Consider the following 24,761-nt stretch of genomic DNA (forward strand, 5'->3'; position numbering starts at 1 on the left):
TAATCTCATGGTGGTGCTACAGGAAAACAGGGGATCACCAAAGTCATTAGGATTCATCGTCTGGGCACCATAAATGTCTGAACCAAATCTCATGACAATCCATCCAATAGTTGTTGAGATATGTCACTAAAAACCAACAATGTCAACCTCTAGGTGGGGCTAGAGGAAAAGTCAGGGGATCACCAAAATCATTGGCCTATATCCTCTGGGAACCATTAATGTCTCTACAAAATGTCATGGCCATCCATCCAACAGTTGTTAAGATATTTCAGTCTGGATGAAAGGGGTGGACCGATTGACCTACAGATCGACGCTGCGATTCACAGAGCCACGCCCACTAGCATGGCTGAAAATGCAAAAAAAAGACACTAATATTTCACTGTGCTGGGGTTGTATTATATTCCATTATGGTAATCTATTGCATTTCTTTTTTTGATACATTTTCTAATTAACTATGAATAATGATGTCTAGCAATCATGGAAAGGTATTGCTATTTTCCATAGTTTCTCTCAATAATTAAGTCAAACTGCAAATTAAACCACTCTGGTGGTCTCCCGCTGCAGCACAGCAGAGCCCCGAGCAACATCTCCGCCCCACACTCTACTGATTAGGCCTGTCACTAACCCCCAAACAAAATAATCAGAAAGACAAAATGGAGGGCAATTCAGGTATGCAATGGTACTAAGGAGCACTGAAAGCTTCCTCATCAGGGGAATATATGCTTGGCTGTGGTGCAGGGGAAAGATAGCACGACCCCTTGCTGTGGGAGAGTCGCAGCAGGGGAAATTGGCTGGCTGTCTCCATGCCTTTACTGTCTGTACTCCATCAAAAGACAGCAGTGGGGGACCACACACTCCCAAACTAATGATAAAACATCAAGGACAGCATAATGTTGCCGCCGGGGATGGAGTGTATGGTGGAGGTGGTGTTGGTGGTGGTAGGGGGGTATCAGGGTATCAGGAAAAGATTCTCCTCTGACAGTATTTGAAGATGGGGGTGGGCTAGATTTCTTTCCCTGTGACCGAAGGCAGTCTGATAGCTGAAATGTCAGTGTCTGGAAGAGGGAAATTGGCCATTCAGGGAAGAGGGTCTTCACAAAGGCCGGGATAGGATGTGGCACATATAATATCCAGGCGAACAAGAATTCTCCATGGGCAATTTCCAGGCTGGATGACTCTGGGCTCAGCATTATGAGGGCTGAAATATGAGTGTATTTTGGAGAGGCCATATTTTCAGGGAGCATTTGTATCACTGAGGAATTTGATATGAGAAAATTTAACCATAAAGTGAAACAATGTTGGAGAAATTGTTTATCTATGCCTGTTTAAACCTTCCTGCCAACACAACAGCAGGGAAGAGATTTTGCTTTGTTTTTGTCTTATTTGTTTTCTCTTGCTTAAAAGTTACTTTTACATGAAGTTTTATAGGTGTTCTTCAAAAACAGGGGGAAATGCCTGTAAAAGAGGTTGTTATAGCTTATTTCATATTAGGAAAACGTAATCTACAAGCTGATGTGCTGTTGAAAGTTGTTCCTCACTGTGTTGCACATTTTATAAAACCAGTGTGATTCACAAGGACAGTTTCACAACAGCCTTTCATAAGAACAGGGACTCATGAGTCCTGTCTGCTCATGTTATGTCAAAACCCTGATAAACCCCTAATTTTCAGTAGCTTGTGAATCTTTGACTTGTTGTCCATGGAAGATTTATAGTTCAAAAAGTCAACTGTGGGCTAAAGTGGGGTGGTAAAGGTAGCATTGTTCTCCTGCCAACTGGCAGTATGTGTGAGTTACAGCACCAGGTCACCTCTGAGAGAGAAAGGCCTCTCTCTGGCCAGCTCTCTCTCTCCCACACCACACACCAGCCAGGGGGCACAATTCACAGCCTGCTACAGACACCCTCGTGGAGAACAGCATGACAAGCCTCTTTCTCAGCCTTTTGACCAGCCACATACAATACATGCACCACAGTAGGACTTGATTTGACGTGGATTTACATCGGCCTCACACTTGTCCGGGCTGTCGCACAGTGAAAGGTCATTAGTCTTTCTGAAATAGGAAGAGCCCGAAGGACTAGCGCGGGCAGAGGGGGGAAGCAGGATGAAAGAGAATTGATGGACAATTCATCTTGGCTCTATCAATAATACTCACAAGCAAATGTTTATCAAGAACATAACAAGGTGTGTCATGGTTTTAACTGGAGCTAGAGTTCATAAATTGCAAAACAAAACAGTAAAAATGCTGGATAGGAGAAGCAAATGGTAATTTTGTAGAAAAATGTGACTGAAGTTAGTGGGCGGGATAAGAGTGGTGCACTGCTGGGTGGTTTGAGGTCGTGTGTTGCTGCTGAAAAGAAACACAAAAATAGCACAAGGTTATCATGCTGAGACCAATCTATGTTGCAGAAACACACACTAATTAAGCCACTGTAGCAAGCATGATTAGTCTGGGACAACAAATCCTCACATGGACCGCAACATGATTTGGTCTGGCATTAAATCCTCCAGAAAAGAGGAGTGGGAGTCACAGACATAATTATATGAGGTTATGAGTACCTTTTTACCAATCTCCTGTGTCTCATTATAGCCATCTGAAGTCATAGAGCTTCCAACGCTTGTACACCAGAGAAACGGTGTTTAATGGAAATTAGTAAAATATGTGGATAGGAAGTTACTAATTGAAGACGACGAAGATTTGCCTTCCATTGTTTTTCATTCATTCATGCAAGTGTTGCAGTGGGTGCAGCATGAAGCAAATGATACATGAATTTAACAGCAACAGACACACACATCATTCATGAGTTCTTAAATGCCCGGAGGCAGGCAATTCAGTGAAAACCTCTGAACTATTATAATATTATATTACTGAAACTGATCTGTGTGTGAGAATAACAAGCATGCTTTCCCAACTTCATAAAAAAAACACAATCTTGAGAGGAAGCATGGTAAATCTCAGTTTCAAAGGAATCTTTACACAACAATTAGGAATTTAGTCGTGATAGCTTGAATAAGAATAAGCCTCCCTTGAGTGAGCTATTTGCCGGCATATGCTGTCCTTTTGTTTGGGAGTGATCATTATGGGTCCATTGGGAACAAGCAGATGTCATCATCTGCCTGGCAGAGCACGATGATGAATAACCATGGGGCGGCAGAGTTATGCGAGTCACAGGAAACCTATGTCACAGTGACAAAGTCACACATGTCAGCTGGTGCAATAAACACATTTCAACCAACATCAACCAACCTACAGACATAAGATGATGACATATTTGTTCCATTAACTGCATGTTGGGAGTTGTTTTGTTTCATACAATTGAAAATATTTCAGCAATGAAAGACTGGAAAATCAGTGCTTCCCTGAGTTTTTTGCACCTGAGAGATTTGGATTAGTGAGGTCCTACTGTGTTTGAAGCCCAGTTTATAAGACATTCCTAAAACGCCACATGGTATCAATATCCACTAAACCATTCAGGAGGCAGTGATTTCACAAGTTTTTAAAGTTTCCAGGTGTAGAAATTCAGACCCAGGTTACTCTTACAAAGTCGAAAAACTGCATTAGTCCACTCCCTGTTTTTCTCCTGACTCTGACAGGTTTTCTGATGCCTCTGCCCAAGACCTTGTCCCTACATTAAAATCCTATTCACTGCTTGCCCTACAATTGGTGAAATGGCGTTGACATTAAAACCATTACAAATACATTTATTTTCACAAATGCACATTTTCAGCAACTGCCATAAACATTCACCAGCCAGAGAAAAAAAAAAGTTACATTGCTGGTTTTTGACACACAATTCATGGCTGTCACAACCTAAACAAGCAGACTGAGTAATAATCAAAACAATATCACTATTCTGAAACCTGCAATCAGCCACAATGAGCCCATTTTTTAACAACAGTTTTGCTTTTAGCACCTCAACTCCTCTCCTCATCCGATCCCGCTGCTTTGGGCACATGTTAGCTTTAAACATGAGTGTTGGTTTCAGTGGCCAAATCTAACAATCTGCATCAGTGTGTGATGAATCAGATGTAATGACATGCTTTTGTACCATGGCATCACCCACCAGGGTTTGGATGTTTTAAACAGAGACAGAGCTGTCCTGTCTCTTTCAGGTGTGACAATGTTTGAATGGTGTACAGACAGATCAGACTGTTTCATTTAAATAACATATAGCTGATGTCATTGTTCTCTGAACAGTATGACTCCTCACACCTGGTTGAAACTATCAACAAAAAAAGTACACCAGTTTTTGTAATCCAGTGGGTTCTAAAAGTGTGAAAGTTATTGGCATGGGACCATACAAATAAAACTGGACAAGATGCAAAACATATAAATAGAAAGAACTATAGTAATAATTATAATAATAATTAATGAAATTTGTGTTCCCAAGTTATCTTTTTTGCGTTTCTAATGCCCATCAGGAAATATGTTTTGTTGTGTATAATGTACAGTAGTAAGCATAAAGTATGAGGGTAATGCTGAGATACACTTATTTAGCTTATCCTAAAGATCCCCTCCAGACATGTTTGAAGACATAAATATACTATGAGTTAAAAATTCTTTAAATTACATTTACTCCATATCACTCATTAAATAATCCAGATTCTAAGAATTTGCAAATATTGCTCCTGGACCAAGATGTCTCCTACTTCACTGTAAAGTCCATTCTCAGTGTACACAGTATGTGCACTGGAGGCTTCAATTTTCACATCACGTCCTGTTTAAGTTGCATACTGGCCCATGATTGGCTCCAAATTAGTTGTGATGTCACAAAATCATGCTCGTGCGTACAGGTCTAAAACTCAGATTTAAGGTGAGCACAGAGAAACCTTCCTCCTTCGGCAGATGAATGTGAAAACAGCCTTCTGGTGTCAAATTCTACACATACATCACTCTGCACAGTGAAGCTCAAACATCTGAGTGTAACAATAAGTAAATCACATTTTTGATTGGAGGGGGACTTTAAGTTCTGACCCTCAGTTACAGCATTGTGGATTTACCATGATTCAAAAGACTAGATATAAATATTTTAGTCAGTTTGAGGAACAAGCAAACCCTAATCTAACCCTTACATCAAGAAATATTACTGAATATTACATAACGCCTTACAAACCACCAAGTAAAAACGTCAATTTTAACATATTATACACTGGAGATGCATAAATAAATTTTTTGTACATATTACTTGAGAGTCTATACAGAAGATTTACCCTTATTCCTGGTTTCAGGTTTGGTCACTGGCAGGCAATGTTCTTGGCACACAGGCAGAAACAAATTGAAACTTGGGAGCGAAATACAGAATCCTCTTCTAAACAGCAGGGAGCAAGCGCTCCAAGAAGAGAAAGCTAAACTCACCAACAATGGCTGCACCTGCTGCAAATGTATTTTCCCCTCGTCCTCATCACCCCTGCCAGCCACCAAAAATAGGAAATTAAGGTCCGAGGAGTGTGTACTTCACTGACGTCACGTTACACGATTTCAAAATTATGAAGTCTTTTTCGTTTTCAAAACTTCAAACAGTTACCTCCTGCTGTTCCCTCTTGGGGATTCAAGTGCAAAGATGCCCAGTGCACCTTTAAACAGTCGAGCTGTTTGTAAAACAAGTTTTTCATATTATGTGTGATTGCAGCCAAGTGAATTCACTGGCAATAGCCTCCCTAATTTTATGTATCTGTCTATTAAATTTATTTTTTTATGTATATGTTCTTTATTTTATGTGTTTGGCTTCATTTTGTGCTCTTTTAATTATTGTATTGTGCATTATGATGTGTTGAAAAGAAGGAAAACAAAAAATTGCTATTAGTGTGTCATGACTGACGGCCATGTCAAGGTTAAAAGAAGAAGAAGCTTCAGTGAAGAGAGGTTCAAACCAAGGGGAACAAGCTGTCCGCTGCATTTAAAGTCAAGTCCTGGGAGAGCTGGTCCCTCTATTGCCCTTTACTGGTTGGCTGCAGAACACATTGAAATTCCACCCACTTCAGTATAAGTCAACAGAACTAAAGCCCATCTTTATCGTAGAAATATGAAGTTTAATTTCTCCTATGAGACCTAATAGTCATAGCCAATGGCGGTGTCATAGTCAACAGTCTTATGATGTCTTTGTTTAGTTAAGGAATAGTTTGAAATTGTCTCATTTATCTGTCCGTTAAATATGAAGCTACAGCCAGCAGCCAGTTATCTTAGATTAGCATAAAGACTGGAAACAGTTAGCCTGGGTCTGTCCAAAGGTAACAAAATCAGCCTCAAACACAGTACATCAGTGTTTCTAGTGTTTTTAAGTTGAGCTAAGGTCAACTCTGACCTCAAGTCAATTTATGCATAATATTCATATTCATGTAACAGACAATCATATAGTCATATTACAAATTCAAATTCAGGGGACTCAAATGCAGTTGTAAAAAGATTGGTCTTAAAATGAGATTTAAATGGGAACTCCACAGATTTTACACATCAACGTCTGTTTTGGGGGAGTACTACTGCATATGTGAAAAAAGTTGGGTATAAATTGCCTCAAGTGATCATCAGTTGGGGCTGAACACTACAAGTTTGAAAATGAAAAAAAAATTCTGGAGGTTTGGCGTTAGAAAGAAGTGAGCTTACCAGACCTGTGTAGCCTGCTCCTCATCTCTGCTTTAGACTAGCGGCTCAAGGCCGAGTTAGCCGCTACTAGCACAACATACCTGAATCTCTGACCAAACTGTCGGCACTCATGTTGCATGTTGTGGGTAATGTAGTCGTTAGGTTTTGACAAGGAAGAAGAATAAGTGAAATAAAAAAGACGATATCTCTGGTTCTGGTGCATTGATTTTGATCTTTTTCTTTTCAACTGTCCATCGTGAGTCTGACAGTGTTATAGGAGTGCAACGCTGAATCAGTGGAGTTTTGAGTTTTCTTTTTTAAAGTGGCAATGAATGGGGAAGGCCTGACAATGAAGAGTAAACTGTTCTCCCACAGAATGGGAGAAGCAATGGAAAAGGCCACCGGACCTGACCAGGAGATTGCACCGAAACAGGAAACACATTCTTGAATTGTACAAGCTGAATTGGAAACAAGTGAATTTGGGGGGCAGATATTCACAGGAAGTAAGTGTAATGTGACTGGACATGTATTCAGGCTCTGGGCTTCTTCTGGGTCTGCTGAATGACCATACATTATATGACAATATAGGCTGTTTTTATTTTCTACTATGCCGCTCATACTGTTGCTTCAAAAATATAAATCTACCATATAAAATCTCACTTCCTGGGTCTCTAACATGCCAGTCCAAAGTCAACAGCCACTTTATCCATTCCTTTCTACTCTGTATGGTTCAAACTCATCATGCATTAATAGTACAGTGGCAGCTCAAATCTTCCAACATAAATTCAGAGTTCTGCAGCCACCTTCTGTGATTTTAAGCTCCCTGTTGCTCTCAATAATGGCTTACATCCATACATGTTTGAAATGTGATTCTGTTTGTTGCACAAATGCTGTAGTAAATCCTTATAGTTCCAATACAATCCCCTGACTGCCAAAGCTACTGTAGGCAGTTAAGTCTATAAACCTTCCTATATCAGCAATACAGACTGAATGCTGGTGTATAAGAGTGATGGAGGCATTTACACATCAGGTGCAATGAAGCATAATACCTACCATATACATAGAGGATGTAGTCATCGTAGGCCTCTCCAACAGCATTCGATGCCACGCAGCGATAGGTGCCGTTGTAGGACTTGTTGAGGTTCTCGATGTAGAGATCAGAGCCAGTGACCACAGCGTGAGGTGGCACATCCTCGTCTACTCTCAGCCAGTTGATCTGATGGGGACTGGAGAGCATAAATACCACACACATCACTCAGGCGCTGTCTATCCACGCTAGAAATCTGAAATAAAGGTCAAATCTGAGATTGTCTGAGGAGGGCCATCGGCAGGCCCAGTCTAATGATGTGCTTTATACAGCATGCAAACAACTGTAACATTTAAATGGTATAATGAAATGTGAAGGTTAAGGGGGTGCTCGGACTGTTAGAAAAGGGATATAAGGGAAACTAAACAGAAATTTCAGTGTTTTGAAGTGTTGAAGTGCGTCCATCTGCGTGAATACTCACTGTGGTTTTCCTTCTGCGATACATGTCAAATCTAGATTGTCACCCTCTCTAGTTAAACCTTCAGGATATGTCACCACAATCTTCACTTCTGGTTTATCTGGAAAGAAAAGAAATGAATATTTACAATACTCCAGTGTCATAAGTTATCACAAAACTGCCTTTTTCCTCTCACCTACAGCCAAAGTAGAACTTAAATGATTATTGGACTCTAAAGTGAAGCCCAGAGAGAAAACGTCTTCAAAATGAAAGCAAAATTGCCAAAAGCGAAACATAGAGGAGGATGAAATGATTATCCTGTGCTCAGTAGACATCCAGTCAGTCTACAGTGCCTAACAGCAAAATGATTTTTTTCTTATCAATGCTAGCCAAAGATTACCAAAATGTCAAGCGGTTCCAGTCAAGCTTTCTCTTTTTCCTTGAAAGGTCAGACAAAACAGTTGTCTACCTGAAAAAAATTAATATTCTACACAGACTACAAAAGGGTACCTTAACCTTTCTTTGATGTTTAACAGTGTAAGGCTGCCTGTATTACCTCTTCAATCAATGCACCATTTAAAGAACACCTAAACATCATTTGACACCTGAGCAAAAGTTTTTTTTGTTTTTTTTCCTTGTGGTGACTGTATCCCATGAACCAAGGCACTAGTAGGCTGTAAGATTAGAAAACCAAGACTTCATGATCCATAGATTACAGACAGGCAGTGAAAAACATACAGTGCATCTATAATCTGGTGGTCAGAGGATACACTGAGAGTCTACCTGGAACACGTAAGCATCTTACAGAGTAGCTGCACCTAGTCTAATGCTGCTTGCACACATCTTGTCTACTCTACACCACAGTTGGGTGAGGTCAAGGTCAGGTGAGTCTGTTGAAGTACAACAGACTACACCTGACCACACCCAGCTATGATGTTGGGTTATAGAGACCGATACCTTTCAACTCATAGAGGCCAATGAAGCAATGTTTTCCTCCTTTCAAAATCTAGTGTAACTCCACTCTTTGAAGGGAAACTCCAGTTTATTTTAATCTGGCGTATTTCCCATAAATGTGGCCATTGTGACTCTATGGATCATACTAACTCTGCACTCGCCACCTCCATTGTAGAGAGTTAGGGAAACATAGATGTGGATCCCTATGCGGTTAGCTATAATGGCAACTCCAGGTGGTTAATCTCCATGTTTACTTTCGGTCAGACCCAGAGACGAGCGTTTGAAATGATTCATGTAAATCACAAATGTTCTTTTGTGCGAGTCCTCATTTGTTATTAACACAACAAAAATTGACGCCTTAACATGGCTTTTCTCTTGTGGCCAAAGAGGGACACAGGTTCCTGTAATGAGTGCTTAGACGCCTGCATCTGTAATTGATGCACAACGTGCTCCCTTGCGTTGTTGTTTGACATCACTGATGCCACCTTCCTCATGAATATGTATGAGCGGCTTCACTCAGGGGTAATCTCTAAGATGTTAGTTGCGCAAATGGCATTCCATGCACGATGTCCCGACAAAAAGACAAGCGTGTCAGAATTTTTTTGCCTTCTCTCGCCTAATATGACAAATTCCATGATGTGTTCTGTGATGTTGACCAATAGGGGCACAGAGCGCTCTTTCGTGCACAACTGTAAACATGGCGAAGCAAAAGAAGAATGATGTTGTTGGTGACGTGGATCTGTGAAACAGAGGTCACAGTCATTTTGTCTTTCTTTTTTTAGGCGTTTTTGAACACAAGACAACCAGTGTCACACACACCACTTCAGACGCCATTGTGTGTTTACATTCTTGTTCCCGGAAGTTCATCCTTAGCCCTGCCTTCCCGATGACATCACGCAGGTCGTGAAAGACGGCGAGCTGTTTAGTTAGGGACCAACGTGTAGTTTGTCATGTCACCAGGCCAAGTCACGGCAAGAATTTATTACTCTGTAATCGCCTAATCTGACACAGTGACCATATTAACAGACATAAATATCGTGTAGTCTGAATCCGGTATGAGGTATATTTCGACTCTCTCCAAACAGCATTAATGTGCTTCTAGTGACTTTTAAAGGACCCTGTCTGTGTTGCTTGCTTATTGAGATGTTAGCTGTGTAGTTTCTTGGTTATTCTGACAGTAATTTTTTTGTCAGTTTTCCAAAGTTGACTGTTGTCTAAATTTCCGAATATTGTTATTATTTATAACTTTAACAAATTGTGATTGTTATTGTTAGCAGTTGGTACCTTTGAATCATCAGAAGTGTCTGCAGTATGATACCAACAAATGCCACAGCTCCACCAATAAGTAGTTAAGCCCTCAAGTAGCCCAAGCTAGAGAAAATCTCTGGCACTATGAGGCCTTGGTGTAGTTCTAGGCATGAAAAAGTACAGTTTTAGGTCACTCACATAGCACTTCTAAGTATCTTTGAGCCAGGAGGTCCTTTACAGCTGGGTGGTCAATGATGCAGTCCACTGGCACTCCATCATCCTCTTTGGTGACAGAAAATCTTACCCGGCTGGTGACAGTAAACATCCTGTCATACATCTCCTCAACTGTTGTCTCACCTAGAAAAACATCACAAGCAAGAGAGGGGGGAAAAGTTAACAGCTAAGCAGCTCAAAAACAAATTTCCAATCATGCAGCAACGCAAATAGTCATAGCTCTTAAGAGCACAATACCTGTCAAAGTGGAGTGCTTTCGAATGGCATTTACATTTAATTTATAATTCAGTGATGTGGTGCCCAAACGAGACTTTAGAGGATTCAGACAGGCCAGAGGCCTTCGATTCTGATGAGAGCAGCGAGGAGCGGCTGGGTCATATAAGCCTGATAATGAATGCTTGTGCAGCTTGAGGGTTGAGCATTGTTGGGGCTAACCCTGCAGTAATCTGCTGCCCACAAGGCCCTGGGCTGTCAGAGGGGCATTCATTTAGAGAGCATTACAATGCTACAGGGACATCGCATTAGCTGCAGTGCTGAGTGTGATGGTTTACTCGCACTTAATGAAGTGAGGAAATAATTACAGCCCCACTCTGACCTGCAGCACACTTCCATTTCAGCCTTGTCACAGAGGAGCCCAGCTGGACTCATGGAGGGCAAAACACTGTTGTTCCACAGTTGATGATCACCAATACACACATATGTGGCCTCTTGATGGATATTAACCCTGTGTAACACACACCCACCAACCTAAGACCTGCCTACATTAAATTTAAAGTACTGGGATCGGTAAACGGTCAGTGCGCTTGAGGGGCATTAAATTTGACCACTCTGCCAACTGCGGTGAGAGAACAGGCTGTTTGAAAAGCACACTGACCATTAGAGAAGAGCAAGAAAGTACTAACAGTAAAACAATGATAATAACGGCAGGAATAAAAAGTGTAACTGTGTGATGAGAACGCATAAAAAATAAATGGTTTTCATTTAGAAATTGTGATTATCTTGCTATTTTGCTGTAGAATTAATCAGATGTTTAACAGTACTGACTGGTATTCATTAACATTTAAAAATGTTGAAACCCATAATGAGTAAGGACATTACAGGACTGTAGGTATATATATATATATATACTGTATATCTACATCTAATGTTATACATTTCTTTGCCCCCTGTGAGCTGTTAACTAAAGCCTACATCTAAGTGATTTGACTTCACTCTAAAAAGCTCTGCAGGCATTAATGTGACACAGCAAATTAGTTAATCCCAACCATCTTTAGTTAAAGCAGAGTGCTGTGATCAGTGGTAACACTCACAGAACAATGCCATCTTGTTCCTCACCAAATAACAACAGATTTCACATTAAGAGCTCTATTGTCATCATGCAATCACAAAGACTAAAGCACTGCACTAGGTCACATTTGTAAGGTCAATGAGGGCGTTTCAAGCACACCTGCCCTGTGCGTCCAAAGAGTTGGTTGTAGTGGAGTATGATTTGGAGGGTGATGAGTCATTATCCTCTCAGCCAGTCACAATTATTTTTCTCATACCAATCACAGTGCTGCATTACTGGAAAAGATGGCTCAGAGCAAACGTGGTAAGGCTGAATGCTGTCTAAATCATTATAACAACACTAATATGGTTATTTTCCTAAATCTATATCTATATATCATGATATGGCAAATGTGTAGAGAATCACATAAAAAAAAAATATCAAACTGATATTCAAAGCAATTAACTGTGTTCCACTGTCATGCATCAAATGAGACCAAATTCTTTATATCTGTCAAACAGAAACTTTAATAACTAAATTTGTCAGTTTTTAATCACAGCTTGCTCAGAATAATTTATTCGGACAACAGAAACTGTATAATTATAACGTGATATAATCGTATTATCACAAAATGGTGATTTGGATTCAGTTGAACAATCTGTTGCTATAGCAACCACTACTGGCAGTGTTCTACAGCAGTTGAACTCACATTGTTACATCCGCCATTTTGTCAGATCTGTGACCGACCAAGCAAATATTGACAGACATCTTTTATCTACTCCCCAAATGCACTTGTTGGAGCATTATCTCCTTTTATTACAGCTGTTTTGTGATTGTTGATTTAGTAGAATTTAGTTTTTTATGATCAGTTTGCTGCTAACCAAGCTAGCCATTATACTAGGTGCCTGAGGCTAATGTGTTGCTAATATAACATTCTAAGAAACTGTTGAATTACAGTTGGGCTAACTTTTACCAGATTAATTACTGTGTTGTGCTTCCTATGAGAACGTAATGTTGATCTTTCACTGGTGATACTTTGTCTATAGGTTATACTGTTGTGAATCTAGTTTCCTTGTTATTGTGCTAACAAATTTTTATAATACCTTTGGTCTAACTCTTGTTTATAGAATCTCATACTTTTATGATTTATAATCACTATCATGTGTTGGTCCAATGCTGTTTTCACAGTTTCACAATTGCTTCCAGTAAAAACTACAATCCGCTGTCTTCAACCTTTATTGGAAGTGTGTTTAGCTTTGCACCTTCACGCATACTGTAGTGAGGACAGAAGAGGTACATATGTGACTTTTAAAGTTGAATTTATGTTTGTGGAGTTACAGTCCAGTTATGCTTTCCCTGCATGATGTACAGTTATTGACTGTGTTTGATGGCTACAATAATATTTTCACAATGAAAGTAAAAATTGATTAGATTTGGTTATGTTTCATGTGACATGTCATAATTGCACTCCCCTCAACGGCAGCTGCTTCAACAGAGCTGCTTCTATGCAATGTCAAAGAGACAGTTCTTACCAAAATAGCACCACTCTGCCAAGTACTACCCTGTCTGCATGAAAGTCCCATCATGCTGTGCCTTTCATTTGACCTCTGCACCACGCAAAATACCAAAGGGACAGGCAAAACACATTTCAAGGGCAAGAAAAAAAGCATTGTTTGCGCTCGTCTCAGTACTGTCATGAAAAAAGAGTCCTTAATTTGACTTCTAATATCAATTATTTTTGGTTATGATTCTTCTTACAAAATAATTTTAATATGAAAAACAGTTGGCAAACTTCTGAAAGTACTGAGTCATGTTTTAAAGATCAGACTCATACAGACAGCCATTATCATTGTACAGGCCAACCAAAGCTTGTCAATTATCAGTGTCATCCAAACCCAGATGAGGAAAACAACTGTGGATCAGGTCGTGGAAGGACTCGAATTTGAATGCAGAGGAGATTTGAGTGTTGCAGCAGAGATGTCAAATCAAACGCTCTTGTGAGCATCAACCACTGATCAATCCCAGCGCAATCAAGCATAGCCTCTTCTCAGGGTGAGATGTTCTTTCAGTCAGTTTCTTACCCGAGTCTTCTGCCTGCCAACACGTTGAAAAGCAGCCACTGATTAAGCTGTTTGAACATTGCTTAGACAGTAATGTAGCACTGGTATTATAATTAGTAAAGCAGGCTACAATTAAGAAAATATAGATGCTAAACTTACTCTACACACTACATCTGTACGGGATAACAATTACAATTACACAGGTGAATATTAATAAACAAGGAGGTTTATACACTGTAATTAATGGCTTTATTAATAGTTAATAAATAATTTGCTAATCGTTTACAGATCAGTTATAAACCATGAATAAGAACAACTTTTGGGTTGCAAGATTGTGGAAAATCTTAATGAATTAAAGAGCTAGTGTGTCATGCTGGAGGAGGATTTTTCACAACCTGACGACCATAAAGTTGTTCTTATTATTGGCTAGTAAATGATTTACTAACTATTAATGAACCCATGAATTACAGCATTATACTACTCTCTATAAAGGGCGCCTTATTAGACAAGTGGTAAAATATTACTTTTAAAAAACTGACCTTACTGATTTATTTACCTGTTACAAAAGCAGCTCTTATAATGTGATAAAATATTCTAAAATTAACATTCACTTACTTGATTTCTCTGCAGCTTTCAACCCTATCTTTGTTCTTATATTTTGTTTATATTTGCACTCTATATATTGCACACTTTCCTTCTTTGTACTGCGACTGCTATACAAAAATTTCCCTCGGGACAATGTTCTATCTTATCTTGTATCGCACAGCGATTTCACTGAGGAAGAGTGTGAGATACTGTTAAAAGCACAGGAAAACGTGAGTAAGTGAGCCATGAGTTTAGAATATTTATTCACAAATAGTGAGTCCCCAAGGTCAAGAATAAAACTATGCTCAAGCATAGCAAAACTATGCTCTATTCAGACATATACAGTTAAAAAACAAGTTAAAAAGTGAATAAAGCCTTTATTTAATCTACTAAGAGATTCTCAACATCATTTTTTTTTTTATTGAATACTGATTGTTGTCATTATCCAAAATCTTTCAAAGCTGAATTTGAAATGGCAGCTTTAATGGTGGAGTGCGTCTTTTAAAAATGCATGTAAAAAGCATGACATTTGAAGCTGTTTCCACCAAATAAAAACGAAATATTTCTAATTAAATTTAAAAATAAAAATCAAGGTCTACTAACTTTTCAAATATCTGATTAAATCTCCTGCATGCAGTTTCACATGATCACATACAAACGTGTCTGTTTAAAACACATAATTGAAATCCATCTGTCCATCTTGAACAAATCTCCTCCTGTACTTTAGCAGCAGTAGCAGCTAATGCTCCACTACATTTAAATAATATTGCAGCTGTCATTTATGCTAACAAGCATTTTGCCACCTTGTGTGTTGAGTCTCTCTCTCAGGCCAGAGCCCATCAGTCCCTTACCTGCCAGCATAATAAATAGTTCCAAAACCAATTCAGCCAATTTGAAAGTGTGTTTAAATTAGCCGGCAGATTTCTTTCTTGCCATTACAGCTGTCTTGCTTGCACACAGACGTAAGACAAACATGATCACAGAGATTCTATAAAACCCAGTGTGATGTGTGCCTTTTAATCTCAATATGTGCAGGAGCTAATGAATTGTTTAGCACGTCCATAATGACTAGTGATTTGTGTTTCCTGGGGTACAGGAGGACGTGACTCTCTGGCTCTCTTTATGTATCCACTGCCACTATGGATTAGCTTTGCTCAGCATGTCAGTGGCATTTCGCTGATCTAACCATCCTGCTGTCTCTCCCTCCCCTACACAAAACTTGACAACTCATAAACAGAAATTGACTTCGACTCCTGTAGGGAACACTGGAGGCACAGATGGCATTTAGCTTCAGATTCACTGTTGTCTAAATATTTCATCTCTCAACAAGCAAAATGAATCCTCTCCATTCTAATACATATATAATTTGACAACAAGCCCAGAGATATCCACTCTGTGTAAATACAATATGACTAAAACGAATATCCCCCCTTTGCTGTACAATAAGTATCTAATGAATAATTGATGACCCCTAATCATAACTGAGAGGTAATAAGGATTTTTCACCACCCCAGATTATATACTCCTCTCTGCAACAGCCTACAGCCGGCCGAAGGCACTGACATAAGATAAAATGTGCAGATATGAGCCCATAAACATGTTTACTATGTTTAGATTGTTTAAAGTAAGGCTGTCTAGTGTTAAAAACATAAAAATCCATCAGCAGTCGAGGTGTAACTAAATGTATGCAGTAAATATTTAAGCTATTTTAAATCCAAACAAGCATCTCTGAAATGAAAATTACAGTATGAAAATGCCTTTAAGGCAAATGTTTTGTAAAATTTATGAGAAACACAACACAAGCCTGGATTGCAGCTCTTGCAGTTGTGCGTGCATAGTTTGATCATTACATACTGTAACTGAGCAAGCAGCCCAGGCATATGGACAGGGGATTTTACACACTGGTAAAAAAAATAAAAATAAAAAGAGAGAGAGAAAGAGAAAGAAAGAAAGAATGTACTGCTCTCCTCCAGCTGTATGTGTCAGGCATGATTATCTTATGTGGTACTTTCTATACATGTCACTAACATACTGTAATGAGTACAACACACGTTAATGTTTTAGAGGAGAACTACATTTTGTTCACAGAGGAAGCGCCTCCAGAGACCAGGACTTGTAGGGAAGTGGACAGGCCTGGAGCATGTGAAGCAAAATGGGGGAGGCTGTTATTCTACTGACCTGTCAGTTCTTCCTCCCCTTTCATCCATCTGATAGAGGCAGCTGGCTTGCTGCCTATGGCTGTGCAGGTGAGCTCTGTCTCATTCCCCTCGCTGACCAGGTCCTCGCGGCTCTCGATGATTGGGCTGCCTGGCGGGACTGACCCACAGTAACAGTCAGAGACACACAACATTTGGTAACACTTAATAATAGGGGTAACAAAACACATGTTTAAGAAATTATCAAATCACAATGAGTTTGTGCAAATTGTTAACACTTGAATGAATGTCACAGTTACTGCATACATTCATTTATATGCCAACAAATTAGGTGGAATCCAGGTACATAAAGTTATTTCAGAAGCATGCATTTGATCAGCCTCTCTGAAAGCAGAACAGTACCTGTTCATACTCACAAGCAGGTCACCTAGCTTGTAAATGAGACATAAACAAGGACTGTTGTCTCATGCAACAACATGTAGATGTTTGCATCTTACTACTAGTTTGATGAAAAACAACTTCATATTTATATGAGAACATGGTGCTGTTCTGCTTTCAGAGAGACTGATCTGCATGGGTCTGAGATGTCCTTTTCTATGTAACTGGATTCTAGCAAAGTTGGCGGCATAAATTAATGCATGAAGTAACTGTGAGCTAACAAGACTAAGAGTCTACAGCCATGCAAGCAGCTCTGTGAGGCTGTACTTAGGTACAGCGGTGCTTTGAGCTAAATGCTGATGTCAGCATGCTAACATGCAACTTAGCATGCCTTAAATCATCATGAGTTATGCATTACTTAAAGGTCCAGTGTGTAACGTGTAGGAGGAGCTATTGGCAGAAATGGAATATAACATTTATAGTATTTAAGTATGTTTTCATTAGTGTTGAATCACCTGAAAATAAGAATCGTTGTGCTTTTTCGTTACCTTAGAATGAGCCGTTTTTATCTACATAGGGAGCAGGTCCCCTTACACGGAGGCCGCCATGTTGCATGGTTGCAAACTGCAATTTCAACGCTAGATGCCACTAAATCCTACACACTGGACCTTTAAGCATGTTTTTTGTACCCTTATTATAAAGTGTTACCCAAAAGTCTATGCCAAAGTTATATAAGTTTATGTGATCACATGGTTACATGGGTATACACAAAATAGCATAAGGCACAGTTGTCCCTCGTCCCTTGTATTAGTCATCCCAGCAAACTTGCTGAACTCCAGTTACTTGAAAGCAAAAAGTCAGCAGGGTGTTTATTTCAAGGACTCTTCAATGCAGCCCTCGGTTCAGAAATACTGCAGCTAGGTTTCAATTGTACAACTAGAGTAATTACTTTAAAGTGCTTTTAATTCCTTTCAATCCCCCAGGATGTCTGCATGTATAATAAAGCTTAACTAGAGTAATTTCACTCCAAAGCATCAAAGTGTGGCACAGCTGACTCTCAATAGGGAATCGTTTGGAGCAGCCAAGTCAACATTCACCGGGATTCACAGAGTCAACACAGCTGCCAAAACCAACGTGGTCTGAGCCATCAGTTTCAGCATCTGCTCCTTTTCGTTATGCTGTTGAGCACCGCGAGAGCCTAATTGGCTGGCATTTTGTTTCAGTTGCTAAAGATAACAGGATCAAAGATTACTATTATTTCATATTCACTATCTACAATGGAGCGAAATACAATAAAAGTGTGTGTGTGTGTGTGTGTGTGTGTGTGTGTGTGTGTGTGTGTGTGTGTGTGTGTGTGTGTGTGTGTGAGGTTCACACATGCACCCTCACACCTACCCAGGACAGTGATGTCTGCGTAGGCTTCCTGAGGAGGATCTGTGTAGAGCTGGCACACATAGCGTCCCTCATCGGAGAGTGACACATTGGACAGAGACACCCGCAGTTCGTTGTCAGAGAAATTCACCAGCTGGAACCGGCTGTCCTTCAGAGCTGAGGGGATACATGTGAGACAGAGACAGTGAGGATACAGAGTACAGGGACATGAGAGGAACGTGAGACATGGAGTGAGAAGGAAGAAGGAAGAGGGAAGTAGGGAAAATGAGAACATAAGAGGGGTGAGAATGAGAGAGGGAATGGAGGGAGACAAAGGAGTCGCAAGGAGAAAATGAGACAGAGATAGGAGGTGGAGAGGGTGCTGCCCTTTTGTGGGCTTTCTCCTTAATTGAGTAAAAGAAAAGTGAGTTTCAAAATGATTCATACAAGTTGATTTATAAAGTAGCTTTACAGTCCACAGAGCACTCGCAAAGACAGGAAGTGTGAAGAGTGCTCATGAGGACTCCTAACAAGCTAGGAACTCTTAAAATGGGCTACTGCTAGTCATGGATGGATGCATCAAACTCACATATTCCAGAAAAGGGAGAGGCATTCAAACATACATAATGAATTAAATCACAGAGCAGAGGTAGAGGGGTAGAGGGTTGGATGCCTGAAACTCTAAATCAAAAGTAGCCAGAAATCTGAATACTAATGCCGGTATAGATTGGCTGAATTTTCTTTTAATGTCGTCAAACTAGGTTAGCCATCTCCCCCAGAGTTTTTACTCTGCTTTTCATTTGGGTCAGCCCTCATCCATGAGCCCTCTTTTACATAAACAGCTTTGGTTGATTTGATTGGGAGCCCTTTTGATGTTTTGACCTGCCTTCTTTATCAAGTCCTCTCTGCATCTGTCGAGCTAACAAACTCTATTCAGCCCCTATTTTAAGCGTGGGGAGTTTGTTATTCCCTTCAGGCTTTACACTTAGCATCATGATCATTACCCAAGGTCTCGGGGCAGTGTCAACATGAAACCACATCCCCCGATATAATTTGAGAGCTCTTTGGAAGTCTTTCCTCAAAGGGAAACAATGACACTGATGCACTTTGAGAGTCGAAGCACCTGCTAGGGAGGGAAACCCTTCACTTCTGAGATGGTGAATATAGTTTATACAAGGCAGTTTCATAACTGGCTGACTGCTTACATAAGAGCATGGAGGGTGCACTGTATCTAGTATTTGTTAGTCGGTGTTTAGGCATATATTTTCACCAAAACACGTCTACATGTTAGGGCGGCAACTAACAATTATTTTCACAAGAGATTAATCTGCTGATTGTTTTCTCGATTAATCATTTGGTCTATAAAATATCAGAAAATGGTGAAAACAAAAACGTCACAGATGCTTGTTTTGTCAGTCAAAGTCCAAAACCCACAGATATTCAGTTTACTCTCATAGAAAATATTCACATTTGAGAAGGTGAAGCCAGTGAATCTTTTTGATAAGGTAAACAATTGATGGATTAGTAAAATTGTTCTCGATTCATTTTCTCTAAGTCAAGTAACCAATTAATCAGGTCATTGTTTCAGCTCGTTTTGTGCTATTGCCCTCCTTGAAGCTCTGAAGAACCCATGGAAGAAATGTATCTAGTCATATTTTAATGAAACAATATATTTTAAAGCAGCTATAATCAGTATGTTTATATTAACAATAAGTCACATGACTACTTCATAGCATTAGTTAGTTTAGCAACTAAAGAGCCAAACATTTCCCTCAGAACTTGGTGGAGACCAAAAACAGAGCTAAAAGAGAGTGACTTACATTCATCAGGTGGCCAGAAACATAACTCCAAATGAATAATAATGTTGCTCGGTTTCTGCTGGATGTGTAAATAGGCAACAAGTTAGTCTGAAAGGCGATTTTGTGTCAGTGTTGTGTTTACAGCTTGTTTCTGCTGTGTTATTGCAGGGTTAACTTCATGGCCATATACATATACAGAGAAGTGAGAACTTGTCACTGTTTAAACTTGTCGCTATTGGAATCCATTGTAACCAACAAAACTGACATAAATTAAAGCTGCACAGCTGCTGTTCTTTATCAAGTAGCTTTTTACTGTATTCATGAAGGAACTTTTTGAAAACCTATTTTCTCTCAGAGATTTCTGTATTGTTGTCCTTGCTTTTCATACTGGTCTGAAGAGGGCAGGGCTCAGTTGGAAAATGTGCATGGAAATAGCACCAATCACAATTTAAGAACATGTAAATCAAAATGTGATGACAGCTGTGGGGTTGTTTACTTATATTGCTGGGCTGCTGTCGACCAAATCTGCTCTAGCAACACCTACAGAGTCCTAATGAAGCAAATTAAGCTGGGTTTTTAGTGTTAAACTCTTAATAAATAACTTAATTTCCAAACTTTAACTTTGATGTCACTCATTAAGTTATGACTATTGATGTTATAGAGAAATACTTGAAACCAGGTTTTCAGGGGCTTTCTAACCTACATAGCTACATAGGAGTAATAGCTGTTGCTAAAAGTAAAGTCTTTTGGCAGAGTATTTCTTTAAACATTAAACCTTTGTAACACAAAGTCAGACAACTCCTGACGAAAGATGTAGTGAATAAATAATGGTGTGATATTGCATCACCATTCATAGAGGTCCACCTTCGCTGATAAAAGCTTATTTCTCCCATTTCAGATGACAACTCTGCCAAATTGCATGTCATTTTGCATATATCTAGCAGAATAAATGGCTCATCCCAACAACACTCGCTCAGCCTCTCTACCTATGACATAATTCATCTTTATTTGCTGCAATAGAAATGTTTATTTGGCCTTCACTGGTACTGTGAAGCTGTTATCATGTTAGTATTTGTGTACGTATCTGTTTCTGTGGCTGCCGCTTCGCTTGTAGCTGCTGTTCTTCTTGTAGCTCCTCGTATGTCTCTATGTCGCTGCTGTTTACTTCCTTCTATACAAAGATCTGCCACTGTGTGGAGCGACCCCGTTGACAGGTAACAATGCCACTGGCTGAGGGGGGCCCCACAGAACCAGCAGTCCTTTGGGAACAGAGCCTAGAATAGCACTGCCATTGGGTTCACCAGACCCCATTATAAGGAACACAAACGCAGCAGAAGCCCAATAATGCTTTAGCTGCCTGTTAGAAATATGACATATACTTAGATCTAATTGCAGATAAACAAAACCTTTTGTGTTTTGTAATTGACAATGGAACTGCATTGACTAAGGCAGAGAAAATGACATGTTTACAGGCCTACGTGGAGCAGCTTAATAAAGAATGAAGAGAAAAAGGTCTTAACCTCGTGGAAAGATTTCCTTAACAGTACAAAGCAAATACTAAATGTGTTTGAGATGTAGAGCACAACATGACCTCTACTTCCTATGAATCCATTCTTCTCTGCCATATTCTCAGGCAGCCTTGGGTATTTCGTACAAATATGACTAAGATGTGTACTCAAACTCCCTAGATGCTCTTCGCAAGTGAGGAAATGGAACACGTCTCGCTACCTAGACTTGTGAAATAACAGCTGGGATGCAATATAGACTAAAATGAAGGGCGTTTCTAGTTCACCTTGAATCTTGGCTCAGATCCCAGATACAAACAAGTAAAAAAGCAGAGACAAAAACTCGGCTCGGAAGTAGAAGTAGCCCATATGCTCATGCATAATCATAATGTTCAATATCCTAATCTAAGAGATTATCGTAAAATCGAACAGTGACAAGGACACAGAAGTATTCCCATTATGGTAGCACTGTGTATTATCTCATATTAATCTTGCCGCATTCTGAGCTTAATGACTTGTGTAAAAGAGCCAAAAAGTCAAGGACAGATGGAATCACATTTGCATTGAAAACCTGACCTAAAGCTAGAGCTGATCTTTGTAGTGATATCTGATGTCAAAACCTGAGAGATTCCTTTAGTACAGGATGCCCTGAAATGTAAAGCTGACACAAAAACACACACCTTGAAAAAAAACAAAAACACTTGTAGCAGCTCTTCTTGTGCAACACAACCTCACAACTGTAGTGGAATTAGCACAAAGTCTGAAATGGAGACTAGATGTTGTGGACACAAGGATGTGAGGAATATGCTCTTCAACCACAAACTGGATTTTAAAGAGCAAATACAGTCAGACCATTGTCACATATTTTCCATGTGAAACTCACGTTTAGGCAAGTGAAACAGCTTTGGTTAAGGTTTGGATTCGATTTAGACAATTTAAAATATTTCGTTAAGTTGTCAGAAAGGCTTTGGTAAAGCTTAAATAACTTCAGCTAAAAATTCAAACTTATTTTAAAGGAAAATTCCCATTTTAATTGTTGTTGCATTTTTAGTATGCATGCATAAAAGGGCTGACACATTTTATTTGAAATTTGAAACTACTGTTTGAACATAGGAAAAAAAGAAATATTCAATCATCAGTTTAAATTTAAAATTAAGTAAGTAACAAGTAACAGAAATCACGTGTTACTGGCAGAGGCACCGCAAATGAGGCTCAGGAGGTAGAGCGGGCCATCCACTGGTCACAGGGTTGACGGTTCGATCCCCACCTCCTCCTGTCCACATGTCGTAGTGTCCTTGGGCAAGACACTGAACCCCAAATTGCTCCCGATGGTCAAGCCAGCAGCTTGCATGGTAGCTTGCTGCCATCTGTATGTGTGTGACTGGGTGAATGAGAGGCAAATTGTAAAGTGCTTTGGATATAAGGGCTGATAAATGCATCCATTTAAATGAACAGAACACAGTCACACCAGATTTTGCCTGTTGAAATGTATTAACGTCCTAAGGCAAAAAGCAGGCGGGGCATGAAAAAAATGTGTGGGCAAGGTTGCAAGTAAACTGCGGGAGATAACGTGGCTAGCGGTGTTAACAACAGCATTCCTCAATACAAGTTGTCGCCCCATCCTCAATCTGCTGTGACTAACGTACTTTAGGTTAGGCTACTGTATGCGGGTTGCGTTTAAATTAATTTGAACAAATAAATTACACGTTAGTTTGAATTTGTGCTAACTTGATATTATTGACAGCCCTAATGCATAACTACAGTAAGTATATGTTTAATGATGAAGTGGTACAAGGTCAAATGGATGTTAACAACATACAGTTTGAGTAATAAAACTTGAACTTTCACTATTTTTTTTAAATATCTCATTCATTCATATTTCATATCTTTGTGTCCCTATCTTCAATGTAATTGGTTATCATAGGACTGATAGGAACAATGTCTACAACTATGAAAACAGGACATTTATTTAAAACTGAATTTTCCTTTAAAGTCATGTTGGAAATATCCTTGGTGTGAAACAGAAGTAAAAATTAAGTTGTTAGAATTAGAGGCAAATGCTTTTCTTTTTCATACAAGTAATCCTTTTGTGGTTGGAAAACAGATTTCTCTCCATTTTTGAACAGGAACCATGAGTTTGCATATTTCATGCTTACTTCACAAGATTTCAGGAGAGATGGTTAACATTGTGTCAGGGGCACCGGCACTTACGTCTAACATCTTTGAAGTAGATGGTCTGTCTGTTGGGGTTGAGCAGCTGAATGACGGAGTCATCGTTGTTCTTCACTCTGCAGCTGATGGTGGCCGTTTCCCCCTCGATCACCGACACATTGTCAGTCGCCAAGTTCTGACCTTCGACTTCACAACACAGACAAAAAATACGGACGGGAAAAATGAAATTTCAGATGGGAGACAAGCATTTCTATCTGGATATTTACAGCCTATCAAATAGTTCTATTTCTCACACCAGGGACTGCATGTAAACACATGCACAGTGTAAAGATACGCGAATAGGCCGCGTAGATTCTCTGTTTGCAGCCATGTCTAATCCTTTTAATATAAGAGCCATGTGCAATGTTTGTCACTATTGATCTCCCTGAGCTCAGTGAGCCCTGTGAGTCAGTGCCAGATGGGCTGCAAGCTCTGCTGCCCACGAAGGTAGGGAGAGAGGAGAGGGTAGGAAGAAAAAGAGACAAAGAAATAGTGTAAGAAAGTGGTAAGTAGTAGATATGGGCAGGGTGGAGGAAGGAGGAAGAGGGGGGGGTTAAACAGAAAAAGAGAGAACAGAGAGAGATGAGCCGGGCTGGATGCTGTTTATGGTTGAGTTTTATCAGAGCCCTCCATCTGAGGTTCCATGTGACCAATGTGCGCTCTGTGTGCTCAGCTGTTCTGTTCTGTATCTCTAGGAATAAAAGTGCTGTAAGCATCTGAGTCACTCTCTGTACACTGGCATTGTTGCCACAGACAGGCCCTGGACCTTGTCATCGTAACTTACACCTCACACCAAAAGCCTGGCTTTGTTTCCCCCGTCTTCCAAGAGAAAGAGGAAGAAAATCAAAAGTCACCTTGTGCTATATTTATCTGGCAGGAGCCAAAAAAACGTAAAGAGAATGGAGAACGCGTTTTAATGCCTCAGATTCACACC

The 24,761-nt window shown here is 39.8% G+C and overlaps 1 protein-coding gene across 3 annotated transcripts in view; it reads right to left on the reverse strand.

The window, feature by feature from the left end:
• The window catches only part of cadm1b (cell adhesion molecule 1b), a 136,934-nt gene that overhangs the window by 14,203 nt on the left and 97,970 nt on the right, over positions 1 to 24,761 (reverse strand). For all 3 annotated transcript variants that reach the window (XM_044202557.1, XM_044202556.1, XM_044202555.1), the window contains 6 exons: positions 23,828 to 23,974; positions 18,337 to 18,489; positions 16,586 to 16,723; positions 10,460 to 10,618; positions 8,084 to 8,180; positions 7,629 to 7,801 (listed from right to left, as the gene is read on the reverse strand). In XM_044202557.1, coding sequence (XP_044058492.1) covers positions 7,629 to 7,801; positions 8,084 to 8,180; positions 10,460 to 10,618; positions 16,586 to 16,723; positions 18,337 to 18,489; positions 23,828 to 23,974 — 867 coding nt within the window. The remainder of the gene's footprint in view (positions 1 to 7,628; positions 7,802 to 8,083; positions 8,181 to 10,459; positions 10,619 to 16,585; positions 16,724 to 18,336; positions 18,490 to 23,827; positions 23,975 to 24,761) is intronic.

The sequence above is a fragment of the Siniperca chuatsi genome, linkage group LG7 (assembly GCF_020085105.1).
Source record: "Siniperca chuatsi isolate FFG_IHB_CAS linkage group LG7, ASM2008510v1, whole genome shotgun sequence".
Classification (NCBI taxonomy): domain Eukaryota; kingdom Metazoa; phylum Chordata; class Actinopteri; order Centrarchiformes; family Sinipercidae; genus Siniperca; species Siniperca chuatsi.